Genomic DNA, 15949 nt, shown 5'->3' with positions numbered 1-15949 from the left:
ACCTGTCTTTTCTGCCTCCCCAGTGCTAGCACTAAAAGCATCTCCCTGACTGTTTCTCTCCCTAACGGTCATGCTTCCTGGGAATCAAACTCAGGTACTGGCCAAGCTCTTTGCCCTGGCCCCTCTCTGCTTGTTTAGCGGAGCCTGTCTAGCACAGCCTCTTGCACTGTGTGGCAGTCTGTTTTCCTAGTTCATCCTGCTGACGAGCTCGACCCCCAAACCTGCTCCTCATGGTACATCCCCATTCTGTCCTCACGTGCTGTGAAATGCCGCCGGTGTGGGACTGGTCACACATGAAAGGATCCCAGGCCCGCAGCGATCCAGACTCACCACACAGCAATTCACCGGATAATTTACTCAGCCGGCCACCATTACTGTCTGACAAGGGTTAGCCCAATTCCCTACGATTGGCTCCTCAGTGAAGACTACCCAACCACATGCCCACTACCTCGCTTTCATACACCTTGAACACTGACACCGCACGGTGATTCTGGCAGCTGTGGACAAAAGATTTAAAGATGCGCCCTGGATCGGAAGTCAGGCATCTTTTACCATGGAAGTTTGAAGGAAGGCCTGCCTCCTGTTATAATGCTGCCACTCTACACGGTTCCCAACGGTTAGACGTCCGTTTCAGTACAGTGGACAGCACCCCGAGCAGCTATTTTTAAATTAAATAGAGGAGTGTATGTATGTATGTATGTATGTATGTATGTATGTATGTATATACACATACATACTTGCTACCGCATATAAGAAAAGAGAAACAGACCTAGCATTTCCATCCAGGCTACCGATAACTCATGCGTCTGGACCCCTAAATTACATACTACAAGATACATGAATAAAGCCGGGTGTTGGTGGTGCACGCCTTTAGTCCCAGCACTCGGGAGGCAGAGGCAGGCGGATCTCTGTGAGTTCAAAGCCAGCCTGGTCTACAGATCGAGTTCCAGGACAGGCTTTAAAGCAATACAGAGAGACCAGTCTAGGGGGAGAAAGAAAGATACAGGAATAATAGCTTTACACTCAGTTCCGTTGTCCTCTGTTGTACGACTGTGTCTCTTAGTTAAAATGCATTAAGTGGATACTGAAATGCTCCTGGATTATAAAACTAACTGAATTCCAGTGGAGCTCTACTCCTACAGGATAAGTCTCCCTTAAATAAGTTTCTACAAAGAACGCACTATTGAGAAGCATGCACAACAATTAAAGCGGTGACTAATGACTAAATAAGAGCACCCGTGTGCTGGCAGCATAACTTTAACCCTGTAGCGAATGACATCCATTGTTCAATTAAAACAATATGTAAATAAACAGCAGCACACTGCTCATCTGAACATGGTAAAAAAAAAAAAGAAAGAAAGAAAGAAAAGAAAGAAAGTTTGACATCACACACACACCTATTCGGTGAGCAGAATGTATTCCTAGGGAGCTATGTTTTCTTTTCTTTTGCCATCTGAGCACCATTAACATCCCAGATGGGGCTACTTCTTCGCCCACAGTAGTGTAAGGACAATAGCATAGAGCCTTGAAGCTGCACACGGCCCAGAACAAACACGCAGCCTCTCAATCTGACAGTTTCCAGACATACACTTGGGCATCTAGAAAGACTTTCGTGGGATTTGGTTCTCTTCCACCCAGCCATTTGACATTAGCTTAACATTTAAGACTGGCGGGCATCGAGGCCACCGTACTTGTTGGCTTGCCCACGAGCAGTCAATGTGAGGGTGGGGCCACTTTTCCATCTACACTCCCGCCGGCCAGCATGACCCTGGCACAGGCATGTTTGAGGTGTTCTCTGGGTGCATGCTGTTCCTTATGGCTAAGATCCATTTTGAGATGCAATGGACATTTGCACCCAGTCAGAGATAACAGAACAGAGTGCTTAACTGTGCTTGGGGATGGAGAGCGGGAGTTGAGGGATGGGGGAGGAAATATCTGGTGAGCAGATATTGGCGGTGCAGGCTTTGGGGAACAAAGGCACAAAGAATTTACTGGGCGAGGGTACCCACATGCAGAGGCTCAAATACATCAGCCTGGCATTTCTGGTTACTTTGCCATCAGTAGTAACCAGGAAAACGTGTAAGGATTCACTGGTCGGAATTAACAGTGACTCTTGTTTTGTCAGATTCCAACATGGCTGGCATCCTGGTCACTGTTAGTAACTCTTCATCGGGGAGGTTAACAGTGCGGACTCCGGAAACAGAGCACAGAGGTTTGGAGCTGATCTCACAGATGAGGAGAGCAAAATAGTGGGTGGCGATGGCCCACGCCTTTAATCCCAGCACTCAGGAGGCAGAGGCAGGCAGATCTACAAAGCTCCACAGAGAAACCCTGTCTCGAAGAAGAGAGAGAGAGAGGAAGGAAGGAAGATGGAGACAGTGGAGACCAGCAGCAGATACGCAACAGTTACCATCATAAAGATAAATAGAAGGAATGAGTTGTCTCTTGTAAAGCTCAATAGGACAAGTATAACTTACAATAATCTACTATCTATTGTATGAAGAACTCGAAGGGAGATGCTCACAGGCTTTAAGGAAACAATAAACGTCTGAGGAGGTGGGGTTAGCATTGATTGGTTTGACTGATGTCTGCTGTACGAGTGTGATGAATCACGTCACTGTCCTCTAGATATGCACACTTATTATTCACTGATGCTAGCTGTTTGCCGGGCACGCGGTTCGGAGAGGCTCCTTAACCTCTGGCGTTTCAGTTCTACCATGCATAGAATGAGGTGGATGGAGGGAATACCTGTGGCATAACTTCAAGGAACTGGGGAATTAACGTATACAAAGTATTTGAATAACTTTTGACACAGACACAGCAGGATAGATAAAAGTTAGCTGATGGGAGATGTCATTCTGCAAATATGTTTCTCTCATTGGTCAATGAATAGAGCACTGTTGGCCAATAGGGAAACAAGATAGGCGGGACTAGCAGAGGTGGAGGATTCTGGGAAACGTAGGAGTCTGGATGTGATCTCAGGAGGAGAGGGCACATGAGTCTGGCGTTCTCGGTAAGATAAGACCATACAGAAATACATATATTAGTAATTATGGGTTGATAATTAAGACAGAGCTAGCCAATAAGAAGTTCTAGACATTGGCCAACAGCTTTATAATCAATACAGCATTTCTGTGTTATTTGGTGCTGATGCGGCTCTGGGACCAGGCTGGCCGGAAAGTACAAGTAACAGTTAACTACTGCTAGCTGGGGCAGTATGAAATAGGTCTCCAAGTCCCAGTGGCTTTTAGCATCCTTATCAACAACTAGGGTAAGAAAGCTGAAACTGGCTTACGATTAAACCGTGGTGCTTAAGGGAGGAGAGTATTTAAGGGCTCAGTCAGGAAAGGGCTTTGGAAGCACAAGCACACGAGTTTGATCCCCAGAATCCACACTTACACTTTACACAGACGGGCATGGTGGAACATGCTTGTAACCTCAGTGCTGGAGACAGAGAGATCCCCAGGGTCCCCAGCCAGTGATAGACCATGTTTCAAAAGAAACAACAATCGCACCTGAGAAACAACACTGAAGATTGTCCTCAGACTTCCACGTGAATGAACACACATGTGCACGCACACAAGTATACCAACACAGAGATGCACACATGTGCACACACGAGCACGCGCTCAGTGTTGGAATTGAGGAAGTAACCAATAATAGTAGAATCAAGATTCAAAATAATCATAAGAGACTAAAATGATTCATTGAAATCAATACTATATATTTACAGAAAAATAAGTTACAGTTCTTGTACTCAACCCAGAATGGTACTCTCACAAATTTAGGAACTGCGGGAAAGTTGCTTTCATAGACACATATAGAGCTAGGATGCTGCTCAAGAACGGAGGGAGCGTGTGCCTAACAGGCCAGGTCCCTGCTTCATCTCTACTACTGAAACGGAGACGGAAGGGGCAGGGGACAGCGTATGTAATGCAGCGTATGTAATGAGTGGAAGAAGCCTCCTTAACAGCTGTGTGTGGATTGACAGCTGTCACAGCTACTCAGAGCTACTGCCCTACAAGGTGCCCTGTTCTAGACTCCGTTTTAGCATCAAGAGTGGTGACGGGAATTTCTGATTTGTGATGAACAGGCCAGCTCGGGTCGCAGAGAGAAGAGCATTACAGCCAGGCGTGGTGCATTCCTGCAGTGCCGGTACTCAGGAGGCGGAGGCAGGAGAGTTTCCACAGCTTAAAACCAGCCGGGTCTGCATAGCAAAGGTATGCTTCAGGAAAACAGAAAGGGAGGAGGGAGTGGAGGAAGGGAGGAGGAGAAACTGAAGGAACAGGGGGAGGAGGAGCAGAGGGAATAGAAGGAGGAGCAGGGGGTGGGGCAGGGGGCGGGGCAGGGGCAGGGGAGGAGCAGGGGGCCTGGCATCGGGAGAAGCAGGGGCGGGGCAGGGGTGGGGCTGGGGAGGAGCAGGGACAGGGGAGGAGCAGGGGGAGCACCAGGAGAGCAAGAGGAGGTGCAGGGGGAGGAGCCGGGGTGGAACCGGGGGCGGGGCAGGGGAGGAGCAGGGGCGGGGCGGGGGCAGGGGAGGTGTTTGCTCCAGCCGGCTGCTCCCTGGCCTCGACCATGAAAGGTGTTATGTCTGCCACAAAACTCAGGACAACACAGTCTGCCTCCAGAGCAAGAGCACAGCACTGGCAGGACTGTGGTAAAAGCAATGTGAAGTTTGTCAGGCCAAGCACACGCTTTCGAGATGGCAGCGAGGGTCCCGGCGCTGTGCCAGCATCCGCTTACACCACAAGCTTTGCCACAAAGACATTCTGCCGCCAGGATTCCCAGTGGCCCCTTCCCTGGTCCCCAATGACCTCACATCTGCTTAGTGGAGATGTAAGAACTGATGAAATTAAAAAACAAGAGATACGTTCTTGGTAACTAAAAACGTCTGACGATGGATTAGGTGTACGCTAGGGAGAAGAGGAGAGATCCATGGCCATGAGAGCTGTTCCAGTACAGAAAATGATGTGGCAGCATTTGAATATGAAATGCCCCCACCGTGGGCTCATGGGTTTGAACAATTGGTGTCATCTGGGGATGCCTGTTCTGTGGAAGCTTCACCCCAGCCCCTGGCATCCATCTTCCCGAAGAGTCTGGAATGTTCTGGTGGAAGTTCCACCCAAGCCCCCTCCCCCATCTCTCTCCAAACCCTGCTGCATCTCAGAAAGCCCAACAAATGATGGCCCCTCCCCCCAGAGATGCTCAAGACCACTCCCACAGGGTATTCAAACTGCCCCCCAGGAAACAGACTCCTGGTTTTTCCGGGGTCTCCCTTTCCCAGATGGAAGGCCGCCCGGGAGCTTCTGTATCCATTAAACGTGGGCTTCTTCTAATTTGGTTTGATTTGGTCTGATCTGGACTGTTGCATCGGCAGAGAGGCTTGTCAGGGTGTATAAACTTTTCAGTGCCTTCTTTCCCTTTTTGGAAGACAGAGTAACACTAGGTAGCCACGGCTGGCTTGAGTGTTAGGTAGAGCAGGCTGGCCTTAAACTGAGATCTGGCTGCTGGTGCATTTATCTGCCTCCCAGGTGCTGGGAATAAAGGCGTGCCTGGCTGGCCACACCCACCTTTCTGTTTGTTTTGGCAGGGAAGGCTATAGGAGTTTGAGGGGTTGCAACATTCCTGGGGGAAGAGGGTGACTAAGGGAGGGCCTCGAGGTCCCTGCTTCCTGTCTATGCTCTGCTTTTCACTTCTGAGAGAATCCAAATAGCCATCCAGCAGCTGATTCATGACTAACAAGCCAGGTGACAATGCCTGCCCCATGTGATGGACTGCATCCCCACCCCCACCCCCGAACTACCAACCAGAATAAACCCTTAAAATGCTTGCTTTTTGACAGCCAATAGTTTCAGCATACACACACACACCCACTATCACACACATTTTTTAAAAATTATTATTATTATTATTTAACAAAGGATTGGAGTAAAGGACTGGACAGATGTCACTCTGAGTCTGCGAGTCCCACACACACTCTCTGTATGCCACAAGCGGCTTTTGGCCCCATTGAATCTAATACGAAACTGAGGTAAGAGCTCTCCGGTAAGTGGTCCAAGGTCACCGGCTGAGTCAAGAACAGAGCTATGCATAGAACTGAAGTCTCCTGACGCACAGCCCTGCCCTGCTTTTCTGTACCCTGTGACCTACTTGTCCTATGGTTCTTGTGTTTTTCCTCCCAAGTTCCCCCGGGGCTCTCTTTGAAGGCTGCATAAAACACTTTAAATGAAAAGTGATTTGATAACATCACATTTGATCTTATCGCCGCGATGATAAAAGCCGTTAGGAGATGAACTCGCCGGCATAAAGACATTCTGATTAACCATCAGAAAATAGACTCCCGATTTCACATTTTAAATAACGCATGGTGCTTAGCTGTCAGGCTGAGAAGGAATGTTGGGATGAATTCCATACATATCCTACAGCTTGCTGGAGACAGCAAACACTGCTTTTATAAGAGTACAGATTTGGAGACTAAACGGAGCCTTCAATTCTGATGTAATCTCTCAATATGGAACCAGGCATAAATGTACATGGGAAAGACTCGATTCGGGGAAGATTCCAGATTCCCGGTTTTGTTCTTTAAGACTCATGATCTGTCACTGAAATCAATGTATAAAGATAAAGCTAATATGTTCATTTAAAAAAAGAACTTGAGGTGGGAGAGTTGTAGAGATGGGTCAGTGTTCCAAAGGACCCAGGTTCAATTCCCAGCACCCGCACGTTGGCCCCCAACTCCAGTTCCAGGGGATCTGACACCGTCATATAGACCATGCATGTAGGCAAAACAGCAGTGTACATGAGATCAAAATAAATTATTTTAAAAAAGAACTATGGAATCAAGCCCTTCTCTAATCAAGGATTGTGAACTATCTCTCACGGAAAATAGAAAACAAAATTAGTAATGAAAACTTTAACGTAAAACATAGCAGCTAACTAATCTGATGGTTTGTTCAAAATTCAGCTCTGAGCCAGAGAGATGGCCCAGTAGGTAGAGGGGCCAGCTGTGCAAGCCTGAGGACCCAAGTTCAATCCCCCAGAACCTACATAAGAAAGCTGGATCGGCAATCCCAGGACCCCTCTTTTGAGACGGGGAGGAACTCACAGACCAGCAGAGACAAGGCTGTCCTGCCTCAACAAGGACAGAGAAGAATGCTCCCCTGAGAGATGGCCTCTGACCTTCTCATGCGGGCCATGGCATGAACCTACACCACCACCAATAAAAGTAACTAACTAAATAAATCAAAAAATCCAAGTCCCAATTTTGTATGCAAATTAATCCCAAGAAGTCTACAAGTGAGAAATCTTTTTCTTTAGAAATTCGTCCTAGAAAATGACAGAAAGAAAGAAGAAAGGAAGGAAAGAAGGAAGGAAGGAAATCTTCATAGCCAGCGATACACTTAAATTCAGTCTTTAAATATATTAAAATAAAGGTGTTTATTACAGCGAATCTGTTTCTGGAATGCAAAGACATGGCAACAAATTACAAATGGCCAAGCATTTCCCACTATTGGTTATAAATGTGTTCAGAAGCACATGCCTACATAGACATCATCCTCACAAAACCTGGTTACTATGAGGTGGAAGCCCTGCCCGCTCCTGCACTGACTGTGGACATTTGGTTCTCTCCTAACTTCCTTCTCTTGCACCATTAGGACTTCATAAAGCGTCTTAAGCATCTGAATGTACAAGACTCAGCATTAGAGTCGTAAAATCACACAGCTTGGGAGTGCAAAGGAGTTGCAGAGATTGGTAAGTTGTCAGTCTATGAAATTTTTACAGGTGAGAAAAACCAAGATCCGTGTAAGCAATCAGTACTTTTCTGACCAATTGCATTTAATTCTCTATTTTAATGGCTTTCAAATTGTGTTCCACAGAGCTCTCTACTCATTTGAACTCAGGCTGTTATGTTCATCTGTCTTTAAAATGCTAAGGGTAAAAATACACATCCCAGAATTAGAATTAGAATATATCCATTCAGTACATAAGTATAGTGTATTTACTTTTTTTGAGCAACTCTCTCTCTCTCTCTCATGTATGTGTGTGTGTGTGTTATTTTGCCTTATCCATTAATAAAACCCCATTTGTTTAATCAGTCAATGACCAAGCTTCTAATCAGAGAATAACCAGGCTACTTGCTACTGTTCCTTACTTGCTACAAATAGATAAAATGAAAGGAGACAAATACAAAACACACACACAATTACTTAGGATACACTGCTATGTATATGCACTCTTTATCATAACCCAAATAAAAGCAGAACTCCTCAAGATAGACAACACACACACACACACTCATACATACACACACATGCTCACACTCACACACATATACACACACACTCATTCACACACATACTCACACTCACATTCTCACACACATACTCACATCACACACTCAAACACATACACACTCACACACACTCACACACTCACATTCTCACACACTCACATCACACACTCAAACACACACTCACACTCACACACACTCACATACTCATTCACACACATACTCACACTTACACTCACACACTCACACACATACCCACATCACACACTCAAACACATACACACTCACACACACAACTCACATTCTCACACTCACACACTCACACACACACTCTCACACACACATACTCACATCACACACTCAAACACACACTCACACTCACACACATACTCACATCACACACTCAAACACATACTCACATCACACACTCACACACACTCACATTCTCACACACTCACACACACATACTTACATCACACACTCAAACACACACTCACACTCACACACACTCACATTCTCACACACTCACACACATACTCACATCACACACTCAAACACACACTCACACTCACACACACTCACCTTCTCACACACTCACGCTGCTCCCAAACCTCACAGGCTTTTGCCATCATCAAACCCCACAAATCTTCCTCGACTCAGCCCGCTACAGTGCCTCACTCACTGTAGAACAGTCTTCCTCTCTCCTGCTTTTACTTTCCTAGTCAGGAGTTCCTGAACCACCTCTGCTTCTACCAACGTGACATCAGGTCTGCAGAGCCCACCCCCACCCCAACCACCACATCACAGCATCTGGAAGCTTCATTTTGACACCTGGCATTTTAATCTTGTCACTGGACAGAACACACGTCTTTGTGTTGTTCTAACCTTTTTTTTTTTTTTACTGTCTCATGACTGGCACATAGCTCAGTAACAGAATTTGAAGCTGTGAAGCTGGATTGGAAGCAGAGAAAAATTAATCAAAAACAATGTTGATGACGACAGTGATGGTGATGATGATGATAAGATGGAAAAGAGCCTTAAAAGCAAGGCACAAGCCCATGAAGGGGAAACAGTAGAAAGAGAGCAAAGCTAAGAAGACCAACCCGGGTCATTTCAACCATGTAGACATCTGAACCAATGAGGGTTTGGGAGCACGAGCCTTTGAGGTGAGCCGTGGACTCCCACCCATTCAGAAGTACCAGAAGGGATGAACAACCCTTCCCAAGGAAATTCACACCTGTGCAGGTGCTAACCAGTTAAGGCAAAGATGAAGGCCTGTATGCACCTGTTTAAGACCATGTTGTTATGTGGCCTGGGGTAGGTTTTACCAAAAAAAGGATAATCTTGGAGAACAATAAGGAAAATGTGTGGCCATCCTGCACGAACAAAAACTATAGATACAGAATCTGCACATTAGAAAGGCTGTGGGTACCAAGAGTGAGAGAAGCAAACTGCCGTGAGTCAATAAGAGATCACAAATGGATGTGATCCTGGGGTGAAATTGCCCAAAGGACTGGCCTTCCAAAGGACATGAGGACTGGCCTTCCAAAGGACATGAGGACTGGCTTTCCACTGCCGTCGGGGGGGGGGGGCGGCTGTGTGGGCCTGAGCCCAGTTCACCTCAGCAAGCCCTAAATAGCGGGGCTCCACCAAGCTCCATCTTAGATTTTTAAAAATAGCACCCGTGTCTTGAAAACGGAGGTTCCTGGTAACTACGCCTCTTAATTTCCCACCACTGTGTGAGATCTAAAGGTTGCTTTAAATCTAAAGTTCGCCTCTCCAAGAGCATCTGGGCGAGGATGCTGTGAGTCTATTTTACCTTCCTGTGTGGTAGTAGTAAGAGGCACACTGGAGTGGATGTCACCAGGCAGCTGCCATCTCACGCCTCAGCGACACGCCTGATTCCTCTCACAGGCGTCAGACGGAAGAACCAAACCGAAGCCGCTGCTTCCGAAGAGTGGCTTGAGAACTGTGATAGACACCCACCCTCACTTCCATCTCGACTTGGCAGTCTGCAGAACGGATGGCGACATGAAGGGTAGAGGCGTGCATCCATCCTGACAGGGGTGTGATCGATGGGCTTCGACCACTGCTTAAGGCTAACACAAGAGGCGTATGTCTCCACCTGTGTGCTGAAATCAGTGCCTGGCCCAGGGCAGGGGCTTCAGGAGAAACCCGATTCTAAGGATGTCTCAGTACAAAGGCGTCCCAAGAAAAGGGCTCCCTACTTATCCAATTCCCCTTTCTTCCTGTCTCACGGTCCTCGGGCAGCGTTCCAGTTTTACTGGATTCACTTTATACATTTCTTTCCTTTTCTTTTTCTGGTCAGTTTAACTCTGTAGCAGGCGCATCGTCCTACATTTATTCTTGCTACCCTTCCAATTGTTCAGTTCCCCCCCCCCCCAAACTTTCAGTTCATTGTGGTAAGAATTGCAACATGGCATCCAACTGCTCAACAAACTTTTTAAAATTGGCTTTAATTTTTTTCCAAACAATATATTTAGATCATATTCTTCCTCTTTCCCAAACGTCTAAATTCTGCCTACTTCCCTACCCTCCCAAGCTCATGTTCTGCGTTCGTCTGTCTCTGTGTGTGTCTCTGACTCTCTCTACAAAAAACAAACAAACAAAAAAAACAAGCTGAAAAACAAAACAAGCAACATCCCCCCCCCCCCGAAAAAAAAACCCCACACAGATGAAGTCTGAAGTCTGTTCTGTGGTGGCCACCTACTCCTGAACATGGAACTACGCTGGAAGGTGTCACTCCATTAAAGAAAACAGAGTCTCCCTTTCCCAGCAGGTGTCAAGAGCAAACGCCTTCTGGGTTAGGGGTAGGACTCGCACCTGCTCCCTCTTCTCAGTGATGGGATTTTGTGTGGCCTGAACTGTGCAGGTCTTGTTTGTGCACGCTGTCACGGTCTCTGTGTGTGCACATGGCGTCAGTCTTGCTGGAGCCTGACCAACTTTTACACATAAACCTGAAAAACTATTGAGCATAAACCACCCTGGACTCAGGCTCCAGGTACAATGCCGTGCACAGCTCTTGCGAGGTTTCGCCCTGAGGGAAACGTCACACCTGTAGATTACTACGCCCCCGTTTCTCCCTCCCCAGCCACTAGTAGCTACCGGCGTTCCACCGTGCCGTCTCTGAACCTGACTACTTCAGATGCCTACTATCACAGAGTCTTTGCTTTTCGGGGACTCGCTGAGGCCCCTGAGCACAATGCCCCACAGTTCATCCACTGTTTACTGTGTGTGCACGCACATGCATGTGTGCGGGTGTGCTCCAGGTGGCGTGCTAGTAGAGGTCAAAGGGCAATTCTCTCTCCCTCCGCCATGAGACTCCCAGATACCGAACTCAAGTCATCAGGCTGGGTAGCAAACACGTTTACCGGCTGCGCCATCTCACCGGGCATCCTTTTGAAGGCTGTCCGTCCCGTGTATATACCACGTTTTCCTTTGTCTTTTGTATTTCTGGTTGTTGTAAGACGCCACGGGGCAGACAGTCTTGCTGTGTTGCACAGGTTGGTCTTAGGTCCTCAGACTCCATCCATCCTTGTGCTCCAGCCCCCCAAGTAGCTGGGACTGCAGGCACGTGCCCTAGCGCTTCCCACGCACGCTAGCATGTTCTTCATCTGTCCATGGATACTCAGGGTGTTTCTACAGCTTGGCCACAGTGAATGATACAGGTATTAAATTCTGAAATTAGCACTCAGAAGTGGAATTACTTGGTGGTGTGGCACTTTCAATGTTTTGGAGGAATCGCCACACTGCCTTAGATCATGGCTGTACCACTGTAACTTCCTACTGATTACATATTACTACTGCTATTGCTCCCAAGCTGCAGGATCTCTTTCCACACTTTGGAGACCACGACCTCTTTACTTGATACGTGATTGGCAAATATTTTCTCTTCACCCTAGAGTGCCTCCTCGGCCTGAGTTTTCTCCACCACAGAGAGCTTTACAGTTGGGTACACTCACTAATTGCTCTCACAGTGTCAACATGGCCTAATAGAAAACGATTCCCATCGCTGTCCTTGGAGTTGGGGCCTACTGTTGCCAAACGCTTGTGAGAACAGTTCTGGCTGGCCTCCTTTCGGGACGGCCTTCCCTTCCTTTCAGGGAGCTGTTCTTTTGACTTTCCTCTCTGCCTCCATCTGGTTGCCCATGACTGAAATACAGTCCAGCAACGCTCTCTCCCAGAGCACATTCTTTCTGTTTCCCACAACTACAGCTTGTGTGCCCAGGAGGTCCAGGCCTGCTTAACGCTGCTCCCCATCTCTTGTTCCTAGACTTCTGGCTCCAGCTTCTAACTTTTTTGAAGGCCCCTGAGGATGTCTTAGGACAACACAGTCACAGCTGGACTACACTTGTGTCTCATGCGGACAAACTCCACACCTTCCTTTCCCTCATCAGACATTGCCATGAAGGTCGGCTCGCCCCTACTCTCATATGCCTTTTAGATATAATATCCCTGCTCACTACATCCACCCCCACACCACACCACAACCCCCCACAGCCCCCCACAGCCACCCCCATCCCCACAGCCACCACTATCATTTAGGCCCCCAAAGACCTTTGTCAGAACCAGCAGAGAAGGAGTTCTGGGAAGCAGACTGACTGAATTTCCTTTTACTTATTGCCTGGCTATATGTCCTTGCTATGAGCTACATAAATCTTTAAGACTAGTTTCTTTCCTGTGAGCTAAATGGGACTCGTACTCATAACTACTGTAAGAAATTTGGTGATCTCAGGAAAATATCACTCACTTGGCACACAGAGAGCACACACACACACACACACTCTCTCTCTCTCTCTCTCTCTCTCTCTCCTGCCCCAGTGATGCATTTCAAAAAGCTTCTTGGCATATTAGGTGAAGCGAGGGTTCCAAAATCTCTGGGACAACACTGTACGCTGATCTATGGGACATGGCAGCTGGCATGTTTGTTCGTTCTGTGGCAGCTTCCTTCTTGAATGTGCTCAGACAACACCTTCTTCCTCATGTCACGTGGGTGACACCACCCCTACTGTAACTCAAGGGTATGCTCTGATATACTCTGTTTAGGTCTTGCAAAAGGAAGGGGCGTGTGAAGTTTGCCAACTCCCAGAAAAGTACCCTCTGCAGGTGGACACCTGTGTCTGGGTCATATGGAACTGTGGGAACTACACCCTATCCATAGCCATGGTCACAGACCTCCCGGGGTGGGGAGGGGCTCTGTCAACACACCATGAACCCTACTGGCTTTGTTACTGGTTTTGACCAACACACCATGTCAGAAGTGATATTCTTTCTAATTCTAGAGCTAAGCCCTCCTCCCTTGAATGCAGCTGCCCTACCGCCGTGCTGTAAGGAAGATGCTGTCGCCTTCTGAACACTGAGGTAAAGGGGAACTGATGATCTTTATCAGTAACCAATATCCATCATGGACCGCACACGGATCCTAGCCTGTGCCTAGCAGCAGCGCCTGCCAACCCACAGGAGCAGAAGACATCCCTGCTGCAGTGAGCCATCGATTTAAGGTGTGTGGCTCCGCAGCCACAGGTACCTGACATAGAAACGATGCCAAGATATGCAAGACTTTATCCTGAGAACTACCTGGGACCTGGTTAGACTCCCGTGCTAGAAAGGCCTGGGCAGCAACACAGAGCATGGCTTGGTCTGGCACAGCGCAGAGACTAGAGGACGTATCAGACAAGCACAGCAATAGAGCTCAGGAAAAAACCATCCAAATCTGATGTAAGAGTCGGACACCACACAGGGATGCCCACAGGATGAGAGAGAGCGAAGGAGGAAACCAATGAAGGGCCACTTGGATGGTTCTGGGATAGGTGAACCAATGAACGGCACTGCCATTCACTAAGACAGAGATTATGGAAGGGAAGCAAGGGTTGGCACAGCCGTGGACCACCCAACAATAAGTGTTGACAATTAACCACCCCAGGTGGGCAGGCGGGTGTTCTGATCCAAAGGGCCATCTCGATATAGTGAGTATGGTACAGCGAGAGCTTCCGAGGCAGGCAGAGTCTGGATGGTGTGAAGACATTTTGAGACTTCATCAGAACCGAAAGGACAAAGAAGGGTCCAAATGCGTCACAGCACGCCTGTTAAGTCTTACAGCACACCAGCGGTCACCATGTTCCTTAGAAATATACTGCCACCTGTAGTGTGTCCACAAGGCATAGCTAGGGTACATGTCCCCCGCCCTGCCCTGCCCCGCCCTGCCCTGCCCCGCCCCGCCCCTCTCCCTCTGTCCTGTACGTTCTTTACGTGTCTCCCATCCAGCAGATCAGGATGTGGCCTCCTCTTCATGGTAGAGAGAATGGAGATCCCAGGCCACAGAGAGCTTGAGGTCACCTACGTTCTCCAGATGGCCACAGACTCCGATTGACCCATGTGACAATCCCACGAGCAAACACTCACGGGCACATACACGCACTAACTTACCGTTGATGCTGATTGAAATAGCACGTGAATGGCTGTGAGCCGACCTCATCTTTCCAATACTGTTGCCAGTTCATGACGCTCTCCAAGTTCTTCTGGTTTTCTCTCTTACAGGGCGGGATATAGGAGCACTGTAGAACAGAACACAGGGAGCGAGCCTGTCAGTCTACAGGGCATTCAACCAACTGGGCCCTTCCGGGTCTCAAGTATGTCGCTTATTTATAGTCCGTGGCGTGGGAAGGATGGGAAGGCTGCAGTGGCAGGCATTGTCTGTCAGCATGGAACACCCATCCCAGTGGCCGTGAGGGTTTTCCCCCATCACGCTTGACCACCATTTTGATCTCAAGACAGGAAAAGGTGCTAAACAGTGACGAAGACATCACACTCGCGAGCAAAGGATCACAAAACCATCTCAAAGGGGCTGAAGCACCTTGGCTAGGGCAGTCCATGAGGACCCACAGTCATTTCGCCCACTACGGAAATGGGAATTTTAGAGATAACAAATCTAATTTTGACATAATCTTTAGACACAACCAAATTGGCACTGCTTAACTACATTTCAAATTTCTGATTTGGCACAATGGCAAAACAACCACTACAACAATCCAGTAGCAAAAATACCTTCAGCCACTAAGACATGAGGGAATTTTATGAACGGTGAGTTACGACGTTAAAGCAAATGGAAAGTGAAGTACACTTTCTCTGTCTCTGCAGGGATCTGTCGGTGAACGGAAGGGGGCAAGGGGGAGGGGCAATAATTAGTATTCCCGATTCCTATCTGTGAGTCGTCATATTTCCTTCTCCTACTTTGGACTAACCAACAGCTCACAGCTGCTTTTGAGGCGCTACTTTGCCTACTCAAGTTTTCAATTCCCTCATTCTCCTGGACAACAGAATCGGCAAAGATTCCTCTCAAGTATGCAATCAGCATACTTTGCTAACTTAACTGACAGCTTTCCAAAGTTGTTCCCGGGAGAAGCGTGCATGAAGCGATACAGATTCGGCCAACACTAGGAACGGCTCTTAGCTGCAGATGTTAAAGTGAACCTCGACCATCCTACCCGCTGTTAATAACAAGCCTGAGCTCTTCTCATAGCTAATTTTACAGATAAGAACATTAAGACCCCCTCAGCTCTACAACTAGACTGCAGTGATTCCGTAAGTCTCCTCTGAGGTGTACACCCAGGTGCCTCACGTTAAGGAATAGCCTGGTTT

General features: G+C 47.7%; 1 protein-coding gene across 1 annotated transcript in view; it reads right to left on the bottom strand.

The window, feature by feature from the left end:
- The window catches only part of Kcnmb4 (potassium calcium-activated channel subfamily M regulatory beta subunit 4), a 48085-nt gene that overhangs the window by 11187 nt on the left and 20949 nt on the right, over positions 1-15949 (bottom strand). The window contains exon 2 of the mRNA XM_051176222.1: positions 14738-14865. Coding sequence (XP_051032179.1) covers positions 14738-14865 — 128 coding nt within the window. The remainder of the gene's footprint in view (positions 1-14737; positions 14866-15949) is intronic.

Source organism: Phodopus roborovskii, unplaced genomic scaffold (genome assembly GCF_943737965.1).
Source record: "Phodopus roborovskii unplaced genomic scaffold, PHOROB, whole genome shotgun sequence".
Classification (NCBI taxonomy): Eukaryota; Metazoa; Chordata; class Mammalia; order Rodentia; family Cricetidae; genus Phodopus; species Phodopus roborovskii.
The sequence above is the reverse complement of the archived record's forward strand: the minus strand, read 5'-3'. Positions and strand labels throughout refer to the sequence as shown.